The sequence below is a fragment of the Sinocyclocheilus anshuiensis genome, unplaced genomic scaffold (assembly GCF_001515605.1).
Source record: "Sinocyclocheilus anshuiensis isolate Anshui unplaced genomic scaffold, SAMN03320099.WGS_v1.1 scaffold868, whole genome shotgun sequence".
NCBI lineage: Eukaryota > Metazoa > Chordata > Actinopteri > Cypriniformes > Cyprinidae > Sinocyclocheilus > Sinocyclocheilus anshuiensis.
The window spans coordinates 366795-381557 of NW_015552624.1; the positions used below are offsets into that span (position 1 = coordinate 366795).

A 14763-nucleotide genomic window follows, 5' to 3' on the forward strand; every position below is an offset into this window, starting at 1 on the left:
CATGGATCATGGTTAGTAGTTCTGTTACTGCTTTGTTACGGCATAGTAGCTCTGAATGGATTATAGAGTTCAGCATTTGACCAATATATGCCAAATATTACTTTTGTACCATTTTCTTTTACTTTGTTTTGTTTATTTTTTACTCCAGTATGTATTTTGCACTGTTTTCCTGCTACTCCGCACATCCATACCTCAGTTTTGTTGGTATTCTGAAAGCATTGCTTAGTTCATTACCTCAGGACTCATTCACATAGTTTTAGCATATTTATGGCGAAAGTAGACAAATACAAGAGCTCTGTTAAATTTGGGTTTACATTCAGTAATATTTTTTGTTGAAATAAACATCTATACATTGGGGAAAAAAAATAAGTGATGGGGTGATTAATGAAAACTCTCTATTTAATTAATATCGTTAATTTACAGAAAATGCACATTGTGATCCAGGTAATTATGAACCACATAGAAAATCAATACTAAATCTTTTCCTTTAAGTGTTGCATAAAATTTGGTCAACTTTCGAAAGTTGTTTTTATAGGGAAGTTTGTATGTTTGTTTGGTTGTTTTTCATCTTTTAGGAGTGCCTGTTGTTGTAACCAGCATTTAATTTCTTCTTCTTTAAAAAAAAAAAAGATTTTACCTATCACTGAAATGTCTTTTAATGTGACTGGAAGACGTTGTACATTTCAATTATGGCAATACATTAAAAAGGTGTAATATTGCATCGATTACATGCTTTGTCATTTTTAGTCTTGAATTGTATCATCCATAAAATCTGCTTGCTTCATTTCTACCAGTGCAACAGTAGAGTTGGGTGTTTACCTCTCAGATGAGTTTCTGAACTCAATGGATTCTGGGATCGCTAGAAATGAATATTTTTCTTAAACCTGGATGCACAGATGTGCAAAAGGCAACCAATTAAAGGGCCCTAAGGTTTTTTGGCTTTCTAATAAATTCTACAGTAAAGTCCTCCAGCTAGATTCCTGTTTGATGCTATTGTTGATGTTCTGAGCAGTAACAGCTGTGTGACGCTTGCAGTTTGATTCGTATCAGTTGTGGAAATGGCTGCACACTGCAGTGTGTGAAGCGCACCTTCACAGCAAATGAAATAACATACAAGATGAATGTACAGTGTATGTGCTCCTATTTTGTTTTTAAATGAATATTTTACTCAAAAATGTAAATGCCATCCAAGATGTAGATGAGTTTGTTTCTTCATGGTAACAGATGTGGAGAAATGTAGCGTTGCATCACTTACTTCATAATAATGGATCCTCTGCAGTGAATGGGTGCCGTCAGAATGAGAGTCCAAACAGCTGATAAAAACATCACAACAATCCACAAGACTCCAGTCCATCAGTTAATCTTGTGTAACAAAAAGCTCCTTGTCTGTAAGTAACAAATCCATCATTTAGTTGTTTTAACTTTAAACTGTTGCTTTTGGCCAGAATACAAATCCATAATCCATAACGCTTTGTCCAGTAAGAATATCCATCACCTGTTGTCCTCTCACATCAAAATCCATTGACATATTGACAGAACTGTTTTGAACTGTTCTTGCTTGTAAATTGTGCTTGATCTGCATATTTCTCTCCTGATTCAGACGAGACTGCTTTTTTTTTTTTTTTTTTACTAGAGAAAGCATTATTATGGATAGAGGACTTGTATTTTAGTGGGAAGCAGCGGTTTGAAGTTGAAAATGTCTCGATAGATTTGTTTCTTACGAACATGCAGCTTTTCTCTTCACAAGACACTGGAGTGGTGTGGATTATGATGTATTTATCAGCTGTTTGGACTCTCATTCTGACGGCACCCATTCACTGCAGAGGATCCACTGGTGAGCAAGTGATGTAATACATTTCTCCAAATCTGTTCTGATGAAGAAACAAACTCTTCTACATCTTGTATGACCTGAGATTGAGTACATTTTCACATTTAAAATTTTTGGATGAGCTATTCCTTTAATAATTATAACAATTACATAAGACTATTTTCCTTAGTCAAAAGCCAATTTAAATCCTCTGCGTTTCAGTGTTGTAAACAATAAAACATGGAAATGACCAAATGGTGGTCTAAAACTGTAATGGAGACAAGTACATGTTAGGGAAGAGGATTAACCATTTCTAGGAATTATTAATACTTTTCATATATCTGCATCCTTAGCCTCCAGTGAGAGGATCACTTTTACCATCTCGTCCTCTGGGGGTCGATTATGGAGCAAAACGCCATCATATGTTCTTAATGTATATAATGCAATACAATTATATTTCATTAAACATATGAATAATTCATTGTATAATTCATATTTAATTCACTATATATCATTACGTCAGATGGCTATGTAATTTACTGAAATGTCCAGTATAAGTGCACCACGGCCAAAAAGAGGAGTGCAGTTGCTTTCTTTTATGTATTATACATTTTTAAATGATAAAGCTTTAATTGAATGAGAAAGACATTGGTTGTATAGAAATCATTCTGTAGAATGAGAGAATCTGATTATCATAAAATACTACTATATCCAGAGATTGTAACCCAGACTGTCTGCTATGCATGTTGATACCAGAAAAGAACCTGTTTGACAATACAAGGATTGATTTATTCAGCATTTTCCTTTGTTTTGTCCTTGTTAAACATGCACAGAAAAACACGCATCAATGCCTCTTATGCTTATTTGATTCAATTTCACCGCTTGCTCTTAATAATGGTAATATTTTGTACAGCAAATTATTTTGCATTATTTATATTTTCCACACAAAAATAATTCATATTACAGGAATTTTATGCATAAAGGTAATGTACATTTACGTTTACAGAATTAAATCATATTTTCCCTTTATTATTAACATTTATTATTATCTTTAAACTTCATAACTCCTTTCTAGAACTCCACTTTTAGAAACAATCCCATATGGTTCCATTAAGCTAAATAAAAAAACAATAATGATATATAAATACAATAAAGTTCAATCAACAAATTAATAATGATAATAATTCAGCTTATTTTTTTGTCATAACACACGATTCATCATAAAACACAATAGTAATTATTATGCATCTTATTTACATGTCAATAGTCCTTATTAAGCATTTTTATTTGATTCCGTTTCGCATTTTTCTCTTATCAATGGTTATATTTCACACTTGTACTATTATGCATAAAAAGAACTGACACTCATTTAATTTTTTACAACCCCTTTGTCCTGTGCAATGGAATGCAGTTCTCATCATTCACATATCATCGATTAATGACAATCATGCACCACTCAGTGTTGCCAACTTAGCAATTTTGTTGCTAAATTTAGCAACTTTTCACACTACACTAGCAACTTTTTCTTCCAAAAGCACCTAGCAACAAATTTAGCTATTTTTAAATTTTATTAGGCTGCTTTTAGCAACTTTTGATAAGTGACTCAAACGATAAAAAGGCACACATTTTCCATCTAAATTACACAAAATGAGTAAACCAAAGATGCCTAGCAGTACACACATCACATGAATTAAGTTAGCTGCTATTAGCAATTGCTCAATTTAATAATAATAATTGAATAATTGTTAATTTATGATACACCTTGTTAGTAGCTTGTACCTGTGATTGTTGATCAGTTAGTAGTACGCTGTAAGAAAAATATATAGAAAAATGGAAAAGGTACTAGTAATTTTCCAGGACATTCTCCATTGTAACCCGAAAACACAAAATACAATGCGTAATTTAAAATGCAGGTAAAAAACCTGTGAAAAATCAATACGGAAAATTCCTTCATATTAACATAGTAGATTGTGCCCTAGTTTACTAGCTAAAAAAAAAAACTTAAATTGTAAGCCCTAATTGTTCAAAAATGTGTAAGTGTTCAATAATTCAATGTTGTATTAAAAATACAGTTATTTATATTTTTATATTATTTTACGAACAAATCTAAATGAACATATAAAATATTTTTTTGCTGAGATTTGATGTAGTGACAATTTTGCGTCATAATTACGTAATGATGTCATCGTGTAATGACATTGATTGACAGCTCTCCTGTGCCCATGTTGAGAGAAATCAGATGTCACTGTAGTTCTAAAAAAAAATATGAATATGCATTACTTCATCTCACTCACAAAAAAAAACAAAACACACATTCAGTATTCCTCAAAATGAATAAAAATAATGCAACCCTGCAATAATTAAATGTTAAACAACACAAATATCCTTTATGTATTTAATCCCATTCTATTAACCAATGTCTTTGCTTCTGACCTTCGATGATCCAGTTCAATCATAATAATAAGCAAAAATGACTCTAGACAAACATTTGTGTGTCTTTTTTTATTGCTGAAGTGTGTTGAAATTTCTTCTTCTGCATTCTACTGTACGGACGTAAATTTACTTTCCCTTCAGCCTGTGGCTTATTCATTTCACTTTTGGTGTGAAAAGGCTTTTATATTTGCCAAAAATAGAGCTTTTTTATTTTAAAAACAAACAAGCAAGCCCTGTCCAGATTTAAAAAGTAACGCAAAAGTAACGTAACACATTACTTTCCATAAAAAGTAACTAAGTAATGTAATTAGTTACTTTTTTATGGAGTAACGCAATATTGTAATGCATTACTTTTAAAAGTAACTTTCCCCAACACTGCCACTATCCATTCAGTCCATAACAACTGTGCAGTGGCCAAGCATGTGATTCTCTTCTCTAGTCCTGAGCTTCTGTTAGGAGTAACTGATGTGTCTGTTCCTTCAGATGATGCATGGGGACCGCATTAAATTAGCTAGAGAAGCAAAGACGCATCTGGTTGCACAAAACACATTTTCTTAGTCCGTGCAGATGTTTATTTCATTTCCCTCAGCCGCGCGTCCTCAAATAATACGCACGAAAACACGCATTTGTAGGAAGTAAACAAAGTAGCTCTGCTAAGTCAACGGTACCGCTGCGCGCGCATTTGCATTTTTACGACGGAAGTGTAACGGTTGAAACCCGGAGGAAAGCGACAACGGGAGTGAAAACGAAGCGGAATTAGTCAATGAGAGGGAGGAGAGAGCGAGAGTGAAGGAGTGTGTGCGACAGGGAGGCTGCTGGACGCTGGGGCCGAGGTGGACGTGGCGGGTCCGGCAGGGGTTTTGTTGTGGGTTCCGCTTACGGCGCGTTGACGGCCGAAAAAAAAGAAGCAATGAACAGGTAAAAAAAATCGCCGAGGCATCCTCCCGAGCGGATTTATTCGCGTTCTGCTATTTTCATCTTTTTTTCCTCCTCCTGTCTCTCCTGATAGGTGGTGATGAGAGCGTGCATGAACCGCGCAAGTCATGCAACTCACCTCGTTACGCTTCTATCGCAGCGAGCGGTTTGCATTGTTATGCAAAGGTGAACGAGTAGATGTTTGCGTTCAAAAGTTGCAGCTGGCTCAACTTTCCCTCAGCGGATCGTTCAGTTGGCTGATGCAGCGACGTTCAGCTACAAACAAGATGGCCACTGGCTCTCACACGCTGAAGCTGTGGCATTTGCACCCTCATGCCTTTGTATGTTCTTCATCACCACCGCTGGAAACACCGAAACGCGCCCTGCATGCCGATATAGCCGCTATTCACAACCCGCTCCGTGTTTGTATCGCGCGTTCTCTGTTCCCGGGCGTCGTGGATTAAAAGGTTCTCTCATAAGAAAAAAATTATTCAAGAAAGGCAGCCGAAAAGTGCATGATGCGTGGCGAACTAGCGAAGCTACCTTGACTATTTGCTTTAGTGATTTTCAGTCAAATCGACGAGCTTTTGCGCGTTTTTACACCACACATTTACTTAAAGTTTCTTTATCTCTTATTTTTGTTGTCTTTCTGTTTTTCGCCGGCCTAAAATGTGCACTTTCAGGCAGTCGACACGCAATTACACAAATCCCACGAGGTTGTAATTATGCATTTATAAGCTCGAATCCCTCGCATTTGTTTAATTCCCTCACATATTTGCTTGATATTTTTAATAATAAATTGTGATGTGAGCATCTGGTTGTAAAGCTTCTCCAATGTGTCAGATTGACTTTTGACATTTTGATGTGTAGATGCTTATGTCAGGTTATTGTTCTCATTCATATATGATATATGCTGTAAGCATGTATTAGTGTTCTGCAGAGCAGAATTATACCAAGGGTTTGTAATTTCGTGTTTTGTATGAACAGGTTTGTCACATGCATTCAAGCAACAGCCATTTTGAAATTACTTTTGAAGTACATTCAGCATTTCAAATGATATGAATCGGTGTTTAATTGAGAATTACTTGAAACGCATGACTTTTTCCTGTAAAGTAGATTCAGGTTTGACAGCTTTAGTCCTGCACAAGGTGCATTCAATCATTTGTGAGATCAGTGCACGTCCACCATAAAATCATAATTACCCATGGAAAACTGAAGATTTTCAATTATGATTTTGAATGTTGATGGTACAATATAGTTTGCATGCATTTGTTTATTGTTCAAGAATAATAGCAGTGAAGCTATCCAGAAAATACTAATTAGCTGGTTTGTGATAAAATGGATATTTCCCATCATATGATAGAATAAACAGATAAAAGCATCAACTGCACACCTAATGTTTATCTTTTGTCTTTCATTATGTTGCATTAGTGCTAAAAAAAAAGCATCCTGTGTTTGTTTGGAAATGAAAAAGAGAGAAATATAAATAGACTAATTCAACCCAATCTTTCTTTATAAAGCACTTTAACAACTACCAGACATACAAAGTGCTGTACAGAGCAAAAAATAAATAATTAAAATATATAAACCTAAAACTTGACATAGAAAGACAACTCTGCTTTTAAAAGAGTCCTCAGTAGTGACCTTGGCTCAGTAAATGTAAAAAAACTCCATTAAGAATACTAACCTACATCTGTTAATAAAGGCCACACCTCCAATTATGCAGCTAATATAGGAAAACATCTTGAAATACCGTTAAAAATAATCGAAATGAAACAGCAAACATAATTCTACACCCAAATAAACAATAGGGCCTTTCGCACCGCGGGAACCTTTTCATAGTACCAGAACTAATTGTGGAACTACCCACTTTTTGGCGTTTTACCCAAGCCAGAGGCTGTCGCAGCAGCAGTGACAATCCCCTCAGGGACTCTGCTTTTATCTCTGTGAGCATAAGATATATTACTCATAACAGACGTTTCAGTCAGGTGGTGGAGTAGTTTCCACCAGGATGGCAGAGTTGGAGACAGAATGCATCACTTTAGGACTAAATAATTTGGTGTCGGAGTGTGGCACGCCGCCACTTGACCCTCTAGAACCCGAGTGCACCACGCCAACCCTGACCATGCTGTCGTCAGAATGTAGCATAAAGCGGTGCGAAAGGCCCTAATAACACAACAATTTTAGCACCAAAAAATTGATGTTGACATCGGCTTAATTGCACTTCAGCAACAGGATATCAAACTTTGGTTCCTTTGCTCAAAATCTTTTGCAAAGTTTTTATGATTTTGTATGTAAAGGATAAAGGAACATTCATTTGGTGTTTAAATGCTGTGTACTAAATTGCCTTTGTCTTTATTCCTTCCACAGCACGGAGCTGGACTCCTACAAGTCACACTACGAACCCAGTCTGGTGTTCGACTACATCACTCACGTCTCGGACAGCTTGGAGTATATCAAGTCGGAGCAACATTCGGACCTCCACAGCTACTACGCCAGCGAGCTCGGTGCCATCAAGACCGAGTACGAACCCAACCTCATGTCCAGCCACATCAAGACCGAGATGAACGGCTTGGAGTCCATTCACATGGCGGAGCTGCGCACCGAACTCAACAAGCTCCGGCCCGATACGGTCATCGACAGCATGGGGAAAATGGATTCGGATTTCCAATCTGGAAACCTTTACGAACTGACGTCCGTCCAGGCGAACAAAGCGACTGCCGCGCACAACCAAACCAGCACAAAAGGCCAAGCGCCGACTCCACGCAAACCTCGCAACCTCATTGGTGAGAAGCCGTTCTCTTGCACTCAGTGCGAGAAGAAGTTCAGCACCCTGGGTAACCTGAAGACTCACCAACGCATCCATACCGGCGAGAGGCCTTACACATGCTCCCAGTGCGGGAAGAGCTTCGGGCAGGCTGGTAACTTGAAAAGGCACCAGCTCATCCACACGGGGCAAAAACCTTACACTTGCGCGCACTGCCCAAAGGGTTTCACCAAAGCGGACGACCTCCGCTCGCACCAGCGGCTGCATACAGGCGAGAAGCCTTTCAGTTGCGCCGAGTGCGGTAAGAGCTTCGGTCAAACGAAGGAACTCAAAGCCCACCAGTTGAGCCACACGGGAGAGCGGCCCTTCTGCTGCTCGCTGTGCGGCAAGAGCTTTACTAAAGAGTCGAGTTACCGCAATCACCAGCAAATCCACATGGGCGAGAAGCCGTACAGCTGCTCCCAGTGTGACAAAACTTTCAGCAATCCAGGGGTCCTCAGAACACACGAGAAGATTCACTCCGGGGAAAAACCGTTCGGCTGCACCCAGTGCGGCAAAAGTTTCGGTCGCTTGGGACATCTTAAAGCACACCAGCAAATTCACACGGGCGAACGGCCGTACACTTGCCAGCAGTGCGGGAAGAATTTCAGCCAATCAGGTCATCTCAGAGCACACGAGCAGATTCACAAAAGAGAACAGCCCGATCTTAGTAGTGGCAGCAGTGGCAGTAACGATAGTAGCTAAAAGAAACCTCATTATGTCTCAAAAGTATTACTCCTTTTTTTTCGTTCTTTTTTTATATAAAAGCGGCAATATATATATATATATATATATTATAAAAATATATGTTTCATTATGTTTTCATACTTTACGTCTCCTCTTCTTAATATCTTCTTTTGGGTACAGTTGTGACTTATTTTCTCTTATGAAAGTGTCTATGTTTGGGATCAGTGAGCTTACAGAGAGTCTTCGTATCTTGTCTGATCTGTGTCGTAGTGAGCGCCATTCTAGTTTCTTTCCTCCAGTAAAATACTCAGTGTACACATTTATTGATAATATGTCATTCTTAAACCATGTACTGGAATGAATTATTAAAGAAACTAATGTAAAACAACAAAAACAAAAAAATCTGCTATTTTTGTATTTATTTTGCTCTAATTCAAAATACAAACATGCATTTGCTTCATTTGGGAACCATTTGTAACTGAGTTCCTGTATTCCCATTGTACATTTGAAGAAGTTTCTCACCCATCCCTTTTTTGTCTGATAAATGCAGAATGGTTGGTAGCATATGGATTTAACTTGTGCATCTATTAACAAAATAGAAGGAATACTTATAAAGTTAAAGGGATAGTACACCCAAAAATGAAAATACTTTTTACCATTTACTCACCTTCAAGTTCCAAACCTGTATGAGTTTTTTTCTTCTGTTGAGCACAAAAGAAGATATTTTGAAAAATGTTGGTAACCAAATAGTTGATAGCCATTGACTTCCATAGTATTTTTTTTTTCCCATCAAATGGAAGTCAGTAGGTACCATCAACAGTATGGTTACCAGTATTCTTTAAAATATCATTTGTGTTCAACAGCTGAAAGAAACTCATATAAGCTTGGAACAAGTTGAGGGTGGAGTAAATGACAGATTTTTCATATTTGGCTGAATTATCCTTAAAGGGATAGTTCACCCAAAAATGAAAGTTACCCTATGATTTACTCACCCTCAAGCCATCCTAGGTGTATGCGACTTTCTTCTTTCAGACAAATACGATCAGAGTTATTAAAAAATGTCCTGGCTCTTCCAAGCTTTATAATGGCAGTGAATGGTGGTCCAGATTTTGAAGCAAAATAAAGTGCATCCATCCATCATAAAAAGTGCTCCACACGGCTCTGGGGTTTTAATAAAGGCCTCCTGAAGCGAAGCGATGTGTTTGTATAAGAAAAATATCCATATTTACAACTTTATAAACTGTAATCTCTAGCTTCCGCTAACTGTTGTACACGCGTTCACGAGAGAGTGGCGTTCCAGCGGATGGTGGATGGATGCACTTTATTTTGCTTCAAAATCTGGACTACTACCCACTGCCATTATAAAGCTTGGAAGAGCAAGGACATTTATATATATATATATATATATATTATATATATATATTGCATTCGTCTGAAAGAAGAAAGTCATATACACCTAGGATGCCTTGAGGGTGAGTAAATCATGGGATAATTTTCATTTTTGGGTGAACTATCCCTTTAATGCTAGTGAAGCTGCCTCCTTAGTCATACGAATAACTTTGATTGTTTGAGTGTGGTTATTTTGGGATTTATTGAGAATATCATCTGTGACTCTTGTGGCCAATTGCTCAAATGGCATCAATTAAACCACAAGTTTAACAACTTCTGCACCTGTAGGTTTTGGTCTACTTCAAGTCTAGTAAAAACTGGATTTAATGCCCAAGCACATTGATATAGATGAACATAAGTGGTAGAAAACATCGCTTCGTTCTTATTTCTTATTAGGTCTCAGTTGCTGTTCAAACATTTTGTGATTTTTATATTTACGTGTCATTTTTATGAGTCATAAAATGTTTAGAACAATTTGTTGACTGCAGCTCAATCATCTCTGTGGAATTTGGCGTTTGTTACAGAGAAACAGGGAATGCGCATATGTTTTCAATCAAATTGGGTTTTAAAAGTAGTAAATCAGCAATGCAAAGTAACGTTTAATAGCTGCAAAAATAATAATAATAATAATAAAGTTCTCAACTGTGGAGTCATTTGGAGTTAAGAAATTGGTGAATTGGATGTTTTAGTATAAATAAAAGCAAACAATCTGCAAGTGCATTTATCCAAGAATTTAACAGTTGAATGTAATCTCTCTACCTATTCATATTAATTTGCGGCGTTGATGTGTGTTAATTTGAATTTAATTCTCTGGGCCAGTCTGCACAGGTTTCATCTCTGGCACTGATGATATTTGCAGATCCTATGAGAATAACTGAACTTGTTTTGTTTGACTCTAAATAGTTATTATGGATGTTTATCACCTAATTGGTGTCCCAATAGTCTCCTCTTTCACAAGGGAGCCAGTCTAAAGTAGGCTAAAGTAAACTTTGCATAAACTGAAAAGATTTAGAGTTTTTTTTTTTTTTCCCAGATGTGCGTGGGTTAAAATGACAGACTGCGGCAACAAGGATGTTGACCTCTAAGTCATGGTTATTTATTTTTTTATTTTACAGGCAGTTTTTATTGTCCATGCATGGCTTGTATAACTACTTGAGCTGCATTAAGTAATGCTAAATGATTTAAATGTGTAAGCAACCGTGAGATGAGTAGCTTTATGTTTAAGGATGTGGATTGATAATTCAAAAGCACAAGGCTTAATTCCCACTGGACTCCCAGCTGTTCCAGGGTAATTATCCATGTAGTTAGTGAACTAAATGCATCTTTGAGGAGTGGTTGCATACAAACCAGAATTACTTCAAGCTGTGTTTTACCTAGCATGGTTTTCTGAGTCAGATCTGTATTCACTGCTGGCTGATATTTATGGTATTTTGCAACACAATGAATGCCACGTGGATATATAGGCTATAGCTTGCTGAACTTAAGTATATGGTGTTTTTAATATAAAAGCTGCCATTCCAGTGTTTAATACTGACCAAAAGTGATGTCTGATTTTCACAAGAGGTGAAAACGGTTAATGTCCTTCTGTAGGATGCCACCGTCTTGATATCATTTTCATTTCCAGGATTTTTAGGTCAGCCACCAGAGGTCGCTGTCACCTCATCAGAGGTTTGTCATCAACACATCTGCTGCGCATAGTTGAAGATATTACAGCAACTGTAAGTACGTTTTTACCTTGAGATGTAAGTTTTAAAATCATGTACATGGTACACTGACTTATAATAAGGCGAAGTTGGCTTGTGTTTCCTTCCCAAACGTCAGCTCTGGTGAGCGGGTACGAAATTTCGTAGCAATCAGCAAAACATGCACGTGTTGAAATGTTTTTGAAGTTGTTCATGAAGCACTATTAATGTCTCTTACAAAGGTTTGCTGCTGAACATCAAGGATAAAACAAGAAGAAGAAAAAGAAAGAAAATCTTATTTGACATTCGAGCGCCACCTGCTGTTTGTGCACTATAGGTCTTTTTTTATATCATGAAAAATATTGAAATTGAAATACTGAAAATGAGCCTTGTCAAGTCAAGTCAAGTCTGCTTTATTGTCAATTCTTCCACATGTACAGCACATACACACAGAGAATTGAAATTGCATTACTCTCAGACCCTTGGTGCATACAGATAACACTAACAGTAGAACAAATACAGATGGATACAGATTAAATATAAAATACAACTATACAAATAAGGTAAAATGTAAAAAAATATATATAAAGCATCACATGGCAGATAGAGTGCAAACCAGTGAGTAAACAGTGCAGATATAACGATTTGTAGTGCAAAAGAGCTTATTCAGACTGATTAAAAGTGACAGTGTGTGTGTGTGTTTGGGAGGGGGGAGTGGGAGAGTCCGTCAGAGGGTCAGAGTTCAGTGGTGCGTGGGGCAAAAGAGGGGAGGGGGGGCAAGGTCGGGAGGGAGTTCGCTCAGGCTCTTCTTAGTTTGCGGAGGAAGTAGAGACGCTGCTGTGCTTTCTTGGCCAGTGCTGTGGTGTTGTCAGCCCAGGAGAGATCCTCTGTGATGTGCACACCCAGGAACTTGGTGCTGCTCACCCTCTCCACAGTCACACCATTGACGGTCAGAGGAGCATGCTGAGTGCGCACTCTCCTGAAGTCAACAACAATCTCCTTCGTCTTCTCCACATTCAGAGAGAGATTGTTGTCACTGCACCACCCGGCCAGGCGGCTCACCTCACTCCTGTAGTTTGTCTCATCTCTGTTGCTAATGAGACCCACTACAGTCGTGTCATCCGCAAACTTAATAAGGAGGTTGGAGTTGTGTGACGGTGTGCAGTCGTGGGTCAGCAGAGTGAAGAGGAGGGGGCTCAGCACACATCCTTGGGGGGCCCCAGTGTTCAGTGTGATGGAGGAGCAAAGTACTTTAAATGAAATAACTAAATAAATAAAGAATTCAATAAAACAACAGTTAAATGTAGCAGTTTGTTCTGGAATACTTATATAATTATTAAATAAATTAAATCATTAAATTCATAAATCAATAATTAAATGTATCCATTTATTTTGTAGAATTCCATGAAAATACAACCTTTATTATTTAAAATATTTCACAATATCCTCTTTCACACACTAGCCTACTGCTGTTTAAATGTCTCCTTTTTTCATAATAAAATGTGCTTTTTCAAAAATCTGTTTTTCATAATAATTTGCTGAATTTACGAATGACGTCTATTTGATGAATCATGTATTGCCAATTTTACAATAAGCACATTTTGTGAAAAAATGAGATATTTAAACAGAGCAGTAGTGTGTGAAAGAGCATATTGAGGATAAATATTTTAAACAATAAAGGTTGTGTTTTCATGGAATGTACACAAAATAAATTGATACATTCAATTATTTATTTAAATTAATCATTTAATAATTATTAGTTATTATTCAGAATAAACTGGTATATATATTTGTTGTTTTATTGAATTAATTATTGAATTATCTCATTTAGAGTACTTTGGTCCTCCATAGAGCCTAGTCTAGTGGATTGTTGGATGCAATGAAGATGTGACAAAAGTGTAATAATAAAAACAGTAAATGCCATTACCATTTCCAAATATATTATGTACTAAAGCCATTTTAAATCAAAATAAGACATACTTCTTATTACGTATTTAAAAGCTTCTTATTACTTATTTAAAAATGAGCAATTTGTCAGAATTTTATTCTATTATCATAAAAAAGCAAATGATAATAGAAATTAAAAATAAGATGTGTAATTATAGCCTACTGGCTTCCTTTGATATAGATAGAAATGCATAATTTCTGCAAAAAAAGTTAATTTAATAATCAAATAATGGTAATTCAAAGTAATCATTTTCAGCAGAATAAAATTGCATTATTTAACAAAACAGTTGTATTCAATTTATTAATATTTTTGAACAACTTATTATTTATTATTAATATTATTATTCAAAATTAGGGCTGGGTTTTGACACAAATGTCATGATTCAATTTTCATTCACAAGCATTCGATTCGATTACCCATTCGATTCGATTCAATATGGATTATTTTGGATATATATCAGGTACAGTACATGCCAAATTTTCTCAAGGAAAAAAAATCAACTAATGCTGTAAAATATACATGAGAGTCAGTTGGTACCACATTATTATAATATTGAAGGTTAAAATTAACTGATTTGTTAATTTCACTTAATGAAGTTTTTAAAATAATAAAGTTACAATTACATAATATTTCTACTTCAATTTGTTTTTTTGTTTTTTTTATATAAACAATGGTGGCTGTCATAAAATGATGGATTTATTCAAACATAAATTAAACATTGAAGAACAGTCAAATTTATAATGAATGTTATATGGTGCATATATTTAGCAAAATGCCCCTCTCTACAGTTTATTTTTCTAGCTTACTAATGAGTTTATGGTCACCGAATATGTTTTTCTGAGGTAAATGTGACCTTGTGTGACAGTTTACAAGACGTTATATTGATGTCTTTGTGCGGCTGAAACACTGATTGAGCGATTACATGAGACAGGATACGGATTGTAAAGTTGTACCCTTTCTTTTAACTTACCTTCAGATGTTTAGTCATGTTTATTTTGTGCTGAAAATGAAGCGTTAGCGGTAGTTCTGGCAGGTCACGTGAGTCAAGCTTGCATCAGCTGATTCTCAGCTGTTCACATCTACCTATAGGAATACG

General features: G+C 36.4%; 1 protein-coding gene across 1 annotated transcript; it reads left to right on the forward strand.

Moving 5' to 3' along the window:
- Positions 1 to 7523: 7523 nt before the first annotated feature.
- On the forward strand, positions 7524 to 8992 carry LOC107666339 (gastrula zinc finger protein xLCGF3.1-like; the record flags this gene model as incomplete). The annotated part of the gene is made up of 1 exon (XM_016457598.1): positions 7524 to 8992. A coding segment is annotated over one exon (1143 nt), but the record flags the coding sequence as incomplete, so codon positions are not given.
- Between the last annotated feature and the right edge of the window lie 5771 nt (positions 8993 to 14763).